Source organism: Dicentrarchus labrax, unplaced genomic scaffold, assembly GCF_905237075.1.
Source record: "Dicentrarchus labrax unplaced genomic scaffold, dlabrax2021, whole genome shotgun sequence".
NCBI lineage: Eukaryota > Metazoa > Chordata > Actinopteri > Moronidae > Dicentrarchus > Dicentrarchus labrax.
The window spans coordinates 1,782,041-1,791,427 of NW_026136723.1; the positions used below are offsets into that span (position 1 = coordinate 1,782,041).

General features: G+C 43.4%; 1 protein-coding gene across 1 annotated transcript in view; it reads right to left on the reverse strand.

The window, feature by feature from the left end:
- The window catches only part of LOC127358263 (F-actin-uncapping protein LRRC16A), a 31,875-nt gene extending 23,505 nt beyond the window's left edge, over positions 1-8,370 (reverse strand). The window contains exons 1-2 of the mRNA XM_051391245.1: positions 8,010-8,370; positions 3,073-3,170 (exon numbers count right to left, since the gene is read on the reverse strand). Coding sequence (XP_051247205.1) covers positions 3,073-3,170; positions 8,010-8,049 — 138 coding nt within the window. The 5' untranslated portion in view covers positions 8,050-8,370. The remainder of the gene's footprint in view (positions 1-3,072; positions 3,171-8,009) is intronic.
- Between the last annotated feature and the right edge of the window lie 1,017 nt (positions 8,371-9,387).

The window sequence follows — 9,387 nt, forward strand, 5'->3', positions numbered from 1 at the left end:
TAACACGCAGACCACAGGTTAACAGTTTTTTGAAGCCTTCCCTTAAAGGAGTTGGGGTTTACTGCTTATCACTATTTTTGTCAAAGATTGGAGCCAGAAAAATGGAGAAAAAGCGAGTGGAGCTTAGGTGGGGCCACGTGTAACGGCGTCCATTAAGGTCGGCGTGAGAGATGAAATTATCTTGCGGGGCAGCTGGACCTGCGAGGTCATGCCAGGCTTCAAGCTATGCACTCGTGTCGAAACCGCAGTAGTTAGGACCAATCAACATCCTATAAGGAACTACTAGCTGCTACGGCGTGGGCTACGGGCGTGGTGTAACGCTACGTGTGTGAAACAATGTGTAACAAAGTAACAACAATGGCGGATGCTAAATAAGGGAGCGGGAGGGGCTGCTTTCACTATTTTATTGACCAAAGGGTAAGAAATAACATTCACGCGTGCTGGCTGCCACTTGGATCAGGCTAATAAACGATGGCAAAAAGGGCCACGTCATGATAAATCCTTTAACTTTAAGGCAGATGGGTTCGCTCATTTTTGGCTCAGACACACTTTGCCTTCCTCTGACACACTCAGTGGTTTCTTTTCTTTAAACAAATGAAAACAAATCTGCCCGACACATTACCATGAAGCATTTAGTGTGTTTTACCTCATTTCAAGAAATTACAGCATGGGTTTCTAATATGCTGGTCTACAGCTGTGGAATGTGTGTGTGTGTGTGTGTGTGTGTGTGTGTGTGTGTGTGTGTGTGTGTGTCCCAACACCCTGTGGCTGTGAGTGGGTTCAGTCAAGTCCTGACAGGAGTTGCAGTCACATTCTGCAGAGCTGTGGTATTTGGTCAAAGAAAAATATAAAATGGGTTTCATTCGCAGTTCCTGGGGTCAAGGTTGACAGAATGGTTGAGTGTGTGTGTACACAGAGGGTCCTGAGGTCAACTCCAGGCATCTTTAAGGATTTTTTGTAAGTTTTATACTCACACTGACACACAGAGAGCTGATGTGAGTTCACATACCTGCAGTTACATGAAACCAGATACCCTGCCACAGAAACACCCACCTCTTTGTTAACTTTGTTCCTCTGCATTGCAGTGTCTTTGAACAACTCATACAAGAGATAAATGAACAATTATATGTTCAGATATATCTGCAACATTGTCTTAAAATCATACTCAAACTTTTATTCTGACAGGACCCTGAACAGTCCAGTGATCAGCCCACATTTACTTCCTTTTTCAGCAGACGGCCGGTCTTAGTAAGTTTATGTCATCTATGATTCATAAGCTAAAGAACACAGAGGATAGATGGAGTTGCAGCATGAGTAAGAGGCCACGCCAATGAGAACTGATAAGAAGTCTTATTGTGAGAATCTCCTTGTACTTCAGGTCTGGGGCTGTTATCCGTGCTGTGGGCTCGGCTCCTTAATTCAAACCAAGGCATATTTTAGATAACAGCGTGCTTTCAGTTTGTGGCTAGAATTTGTGGAAGGCTCCTCTGTTTCAACATGACAATGCCTCCGTGCACAAAGCCAGGTCCATAAGGAAGTGGTTTTCCCAGTTTGGTGTGGAAGAACTTGCTTGACCTGCACAGAGCCCTGACCTCAACCCCATCCAACACCTCTGGAACTGGAAGGTCGACTGTTAGCCAGGGGCCTGTTTCACCAAATCTGCAACATTTATGTCCAACAGATTATTTCCTCTCATATTAAATTCACTATTCGAAACAAATGCTACACTTTTGACTTTTGATCTGTGTTCAGGATCCAAAATTAACCCCCACCAAGGGCCAAATGTGGGCACATTTTGTTAAATACTGACAACGAATCACAGCGTAGGGCCAGGTTTACATTGCTGTGTTTTTTATGTGTACTGGCCCTCACTGTGCACCGTTCACAGGCGTGAGTGGATCAAATCAAAGCAGCCCTCTATTACTTGGTGCTATCTACACAATGTCTATTGTATGTATGCTATATGCCTTAAGACATGTCTGCATTATATGTTACTAGAGATGTGGTGACACATTCCTGGTATTAAGCCACCAAAAAGAAAAAATGAAGTTGGAGAGATGAGTCACAGAGTAGCGTGACGCAGGAGGCCCGAGCTCCTGGCTAAAATATATGTCTCAGGATGTATTTTGAGTCAAATAATGCATGATGCAATTTTATGGCCAGTAAGAAATATCTCTTGTTGCTGAATGGGAGAAAACCCCTGCGGCCAGGTTCCAAACTCTTGTGAGGAAGACGGTGAAAATGCTGAAGCTGTGCGTCAGTTTGCCCGGTTGTTCTGTGACGCTCTGTTTCTGTACAGCTGCAGAGGAAAACAAGGAAGCAGTGGTCTGACACACACAGACAGACAGACACCATCAGATCATGACCACAGCAGCAGCTCCTCTCAGACGGAGCTACTGTAGCCGCAGTCATTCCAAATATTTAACAGGCACATGCAGCCTTTCTGCGGGTGGACCAAACCCTCAGTGCTTAGCTCAACAGAAGTCACAGGCAACACATCAGAACAAAAAGAGAGTCAGTACTGAGAGTGTCCTCCTGCAGCAAACAACATGGGATCTTCCTGGTCCTCATTTATTTCAATCAGAGCACGGATGGCGTCAAAGGGGCATTACACATACGCCAGTCACATACAGGCAAGCACACGAACCAGGTGGAATACCCTGAAGAGTGTCAGAGAAGCTTTCCAGGTATTAAAAGTATACTCTGTCCTGTGATGTCTTGCTGCTGATAAACCTTCACTTCCTGGTTCATATTTTATCTTCTCACCTCTACCTGTAGCAACACACCCACACAACTGCAGCACCTTGGGTTTTTTCCCATTAGGCAATAAAATGATTCATGTCATGAATCAACCAGCCACTTTCTTGTGGAAGCTGGGCAGCTATTCTGAGGGCTAACTGTTTCTAACACTGGGGTGGGAAATTAGTGCCAGCCACCATAAAGATGTTGGTTAAATGTGTTTATATTTGGCTAGTGACGTTTCAGGGAGTTCTCCAAACAGGATTCATTTCACACATATATTCTGTACTGTTCTATCAGTATTTAGAAAGGATCTGAACAGCTGTCACTTACCAGCACTCTGTTCTCCACCTTGTCACCTTTGACCTCCAGCTGGACTTTGGTCCTCAGGGTCAGCTTCACCCTCCGGCCCACCGCCTCCCGCACGCTCTCTGCAACAGACAGGGGGACGGGAACAAGGTTACACGACACCTGACAATTAACAGCACAACAGCTGGATGGATCCAGTTACCACACATTACACAATGGGTACAGTGCTGTTTAGTACCCTGCTGCACTCAGCCAGCTGTACCAGAAATAGGACCGGTCGCCACACCTTACGCTAACCAAAGGGGTTAATTAAAGAGGAAATGATGTGATGTTGTGTTTCTTGGTGCCTTAAAACGGGGTTATGTTTACTATGTTCATATGAGTCCATACAAACAACCAACTGTTGCACTGTTCATAGTTTCAATTATTGGAATTCTTTCTGACTGCTCTTAGCGTACAATGCTAGAGCTCACCGGAGGTCAGCAGGCCACTTTTTTTTTTGGTTTCTCAGCATGCTCAACACGAATCAGTTTCCATTATTAAAGTGAGAACATCAAAATTCTTTGGACATTCTTATCTAATAGAACTTTTTGAACTTTGAAGGTGTTATATAGAGTCTGTTGTGCTTTATATAAAAGCAAATTCATGGGTTTAATTGTCCAACCACAGGGACTACTGATCACTGTAACATTATTCTCACCAACTCTGTCGCACAGATTTAGGAAATTAGGCAGCTTTCCAAAACAACTGTCACAAAAATGATCTCAAACACGTCCTCTGGAAATCCTCCCAGTTGTTGCAGAGCTGATGGATCATTAAGATCATTTCTTTTAAATTTAAGGTTTATGAAAAGCTGTAGGAGGCCATTTGCCCAATGAAATATCTCTTTAACAAAAGGTGGTGAATAATGACCATAACAAACAAAGATAATAAAATCATAGTAGTTATTTTAATTGGTGACATTTATTTTATTAAATACAATATTCACACTCAACAATAAAAATGTCCAAGTTGCCCAGTGCGTGTAAAATGCTACATCAGGCTGGTAAATCTAGCAACTAATTAACCCGATTGAGCACAGAGTTAAAAGGATGGGTTGTTCTGGTGGGGGCTGATGATGGAATTAGGGAGTAGTGAGCCATCTCGCTTCCTTCTCATCTCTGTTGAGAGTTACACACAGCACATTACCGATCAGGCAAATAAAGGCAGATAAAGACAAAGTTTATGAGCTGTAGTGCAGGCGAGCATTTCAGTTCTCCTGGAAACAAATCCAGAAAGATGTGGCCTAATCCCCAAATATCTATTGCACAGTGTGTCACATGTTTGAGAGCTAGGTGGATAAAACAGGGTTTTTTTTTCAAAGGCACATTAAGTTTTAAAAAAAGTTTAGTTCAGTCAGTCACCTCACGTCTGAAATGTTTACTGCAGCAGTACAACGGAGTTAGATACTGGCGTCCAGGCTCCGACCTCATCACTCCCCGCAGTATACGTAGAGATATTGGGAAGTGCTGAGCGGATACCTTCAAGGGAGAGGTGGCAAATGTTGCAGCTTTAAATAGACCGCCAGATTGGAGGGGTGTGTTTGATTAGTGATTATGGCGAGTGAGGCACATCAAGTGTGCAGCTCGAGTTGACTGCCTGAACTAGCTCGCCGGCATCGCTCCATTGTTTGTTGGTATTTGATAAATCACTAATAAATAGAACAATTTGTCTCGAGGCAGGTAAAATTGATTTCGACCAACAAGTAGATCTCTGTCCCATTAACGTTCAACCCTAAACCGTTTAATGAAAAGCATGATAATTTACTGTATTGTTGTTCTAGGTTTGCATTATGCACTGGTAGGCAAATAAAAGTCTGTTCACTTCTACTGTACATTCACTTTAAGTTGGTCTAAAAATGTTCCTTTGTTTACCCACTCCTCAAGTGTTTAATGATACTGACTGCTTGATGATATTGAAAATGTGTTGGAATACTCGTGTAGACGGTAAAATCACATTTTAATGAACCTACTGATGTTGATTACATTGACTTAGACATTATTTGCTCACAGTATGTTCTCCATTGGACCTCCACCCTGCAGCCAGGTGTGGTTCCTCTGTGGTCTGACATAAAACTGTAAAGCCTATATATCATAGAGTTAATGTAGTGTGAAAGGTATAGTCTACTGTCCACAGTGTGTCTTGCATTTACAACCCTGTGTATTGTAGGGAATGTCCTTCCATTTAAAGCAATTAAGACAAACCATTCTACATTATGTGTTTTTGTGCCAAGAGAGATTTGGATGTTCTTGCATTAATTTGGCTCCGTCTTAACTCTGAGAAAAAGGTCTGGTGATCTTTTTAGCAGTGGTGGGAAATCCCAGGGACAGATGGAGGAGCAGGAGGAGGAGGAGGAGGAGGAGGACGGTGAAGAAGTAAGAGTTGCGAGGATTAAGCAACAGCCAGAGAGGAAGGGAGCATGAGAGGGAGAGGAGTTCAAGGAAGAGACGGAACACAAGACGGCATTGAAATAGAGGAGGTAAACTACACAAACAAAGAGTGCGAGAGTGTTAATGAGTATGAGAGCTTGAGCCAGCCTTCATGACATCATGCTGTCCTCCTCCTCCTCCTCCTCCTCTCTGCGGCCCAGACACATGATGAGGTCATGAAGAGGATGAAAACATTACAGCACGGAGCAGCGTGCGGGCTGATCAGAACCACATGGACCTCTCCCTCCGTCCAACTCAATAAAAACAAGGAGTACCCAGACGACTAATTACTTCATAGTTGTAATAACCTGCGACAAGTCTGTTCCCCCTTTCTGTACAACACTTTCCACTTGCTACAACTCGGCAACATGTTCAAAATCAGTGTTTAAATGGCCGTGTCAATCCACCACATGGGACTAGAATTCCAGCTACTGTGGATTTAAATGTCATTCTCATGCCACAGAAAGGGTCCAAATGTAACTTTCTTTGGCTAATCTGTCAATGGCAGGTACACTGAGAAAATTTACCAGCCAAAACTAATTTTACCGGCCATAAAACGGCATCATGCAGTATCTGACTAAAAGAATTACCTCACGTTTTGAGCCCTTTTCAACCTTTTTCAACCAGAATCTCAGGGCTCCTGTATGGTTCTCTAATGTCATCTTAAGCAGATGTTTCTTACAGCAGAATCACAGACTTTGTGTAGAAAGCACCAAATAGTAGATTAACTGGTTTGATTAGATTAACTGGATACCTTTTGAGGCTTTGGACTGTTACTCAACAAAGGGGTGGACCTAGAGTCTGTCTTCAGACTGCAGACTTGACTTGAAGTCAGTCAGAAGTCAAAATGTCAAATATTTCCTGATTCCAGCTTCTCAAATGTCTGGATCTTCTGCCTTCCTTTGTCCTACGTCAGTAAACTTAATCTGTGTGGGTTTTTGACTTTTAGTCACACAAAATGAGTAATTTGAGGAGGTCTCCTTGAGCTCTCATGATGGGCCTGTTTCACTATATGTTGATATCTTATGGATGAAACAATGAATCCAGATCATTAGTCAAACTTGAAACTAGGAAGCTTAAATGTGTCACCATGGGCCCTTGGAGCCGGTATTTATGTGTATATCATCACAGCTGGTGATTAATTCACTTTGCTTTGCCGTTACACTGATATAAGTGTGCTATCTTCCAAAGGTCAGATTCAAAGCCACACGCCTCTCTCACTGTCTCCACTTGTCATTACCAGCTCCTCTGAGCGCTGATAAACTCTTCTTTGACTTTCCAAATGCTGCTGATGAGCAGCGTCAGGTCAGTCTGTCCTTTCAAAACCAACAGCAGGAGCTGGCAACAAAAAGGCCCATTCATCAGTCAGTGCAGTGACATACAGCGTGAGATTGGGCTGCAGACACCGTAACAGAGAGCACGGGGTTGTGAGTCAGCCTCACCACCCAGCGCTGGCTTTGCTTTTGATTCCTAATGACAGACCAATAAGAAGAACACAGCTCTCCTGGCAGTTTTCTTTTACCCTCAGGGGAGTTTTTAGGGTATTTCCATCAAGTTCCACAGGTACATTACTGTACTGCCATTGCTATTTGTGCACTTTGGGTCTTTATCAAGACATTGGCCCAAAATACAAGATGCCAGAGCAAAAAAAGCCCCTCAAAAAGTCAATGTAGGCCAAACCCCAGCTAGCTTTAACCTACCAAGACAGCACAGACTGTCAGCAATCAGTGCCACGTTTAATTCATAGTCAACAGTTTAGGCTACTTTCTCCAGCATAATTGCAGTGGTTTACACTTGTTTTTTTCCTCCCTTTCTTTTTGACACTCAGTCATCCGGGCAGCCTGTGTTGATAATATCTCACAATCCAAAGGAATTTCACAGGACACACCCCTCTCTCCCAAAGGTTTCTCTCTCCCCCACTGCAGATAAGGAAGTGGCAGAGCAGGAGGAACTCTCAGGTAGCCAGCCTAGCCCTCAGGCCATGAAAACAGCCTTTTACTGGAATACAGCAGAATAATCAGGATGCCCCTTTCACACCCAGGACAGTGTGTCTGGTACTCAAATGTTAATGCACAGACAGCTTTTATTGACATTCTGTGGACTCGGTATCACTCCTCTACAACATTCCCATGAGAAACTATCTTTGAGTGAATTAGTGATTTATAGTGAGTTTAGGGCATTTTAACCTCCAATGTGTCTGTATTCCTACCATCTGTACAGTAAATTAGAATTCACTTTATAAGGGTTATATTCCTAAAGTGATTTATGGTTTAATGATCATATCTCATGATACAGGTTACAGTGCCACTATAATATCTATCTATCTATATATATATAGAGAGAGAGAGATATATATAGGCTATATAAAGTTAGTGTGGAGTTTTCAGTCCACTTTACCTGCGATATAATGCGACAGTTAACCTAACCTGTTAACTACTAACTCAGTGGGTTCATGCTGAGACTAACAACAGTTAAAAACTAAAGTTATCTCACCGAACAGTTCGTTGGGGATGTTCGTTTTGTCCCCCGACATTTCTTCTGCCGAGGTAAACACCGAGGAGGAGTCCGGTGGTGAGGGCGAGGAGGAGCGGGTCAACCCCGGGGAGAGAAGCGGCTGGTTGCAGCGGAGGAACGGAGGGAGAGCTTCGGTGGAGGTGTTCCGTTGTGTTGTTCAGTTAACTCTGGGTCACCTGTCCGTCTGGATCCATTCCAACACTGTGTGTGCGCACACACACACACACACACACACACACACACACACACTGGGATTAAAAGTGCTTCAGGGTGAAACACGGATCCAAAAGCGGAGACAGTCGGTGTGTGTATGACAACAAACCCTGTAAGCACATTGCTCCACTCACACACTCCGCAGTAATCCCTCCTTTATTTCACATGGACGGGACAAAAAAGTTTGTTTTGATGCTAAAGATGGGAGAACGGCGACACCTGGTGGCCATTTGCATGTCCAGCAGCTTACTGTAATTCACTGTGGCGTGCACTGGTGGAATGTAACTAAGTACATTTACTCAAGTACTCTACTTAATGACAATTTTGAGTATTCATTCATTTTTTCCCGCTACTTTATAATCTTCTCAAAGGGAAATTGTGTGTGTTGTACTTCTTGGAGATACACAATATGGATTTTACTCAGCTGATGCTCTGTTACAGGACCAGCTCTCCCAGCTCACTGTGCCTGACGCCACCTGCAGGTGGATCACAGACTTCCTGTCTGACAGGAAACAGCATGTGAAGCTGGGGAAAAATGTCTCTGACTCCCAGACCTTCAGCAGCGGACCCCCCAAAGGCTGCGTTCTTTCTCCTCTACTCTTCTCCCTGTACACCAACAGCTGCACCTCCAGTCACCTGTCCGTCAGGCTCCTGGAGTTTGTGGATGACACCACCCACATCAGGCTCATCTCTGGTGGAGATGAGCCGGCCCACAGATGGGAGACTGACCATCTGGTGAGCTGGTGCAGCCAGAACAACCTGGAGCTAAATGCTCTGAAGCAGGACAGTTTCTAGCTGTTTGGGGGCCCTATGCGAGATCCTATTTGGGGGCCCCTATTTTTTTCAAACTCTGAGGTAGAGATTCCTAACTTTTTCATATATTCTGTGACGATGCAGCAGTCTGTTACATTTTAATTGGAAAGCAGGCTAGAGTACATTAATAAATACGACAGATACAGTATGTTCTTGAAAAATGTTTAATGTAAACTTTGAGGTGGCATAACATAAAAAAGCTTTAACCCACCATTCCAAAACAGTAAAATATAAATAACTAAACTTACTTAAATAAATAAGTATATAATGGACCAGCATCCATGTTATTGCACAAAAAATAAATAAATAAACTAGTTATGTAGTTATATAT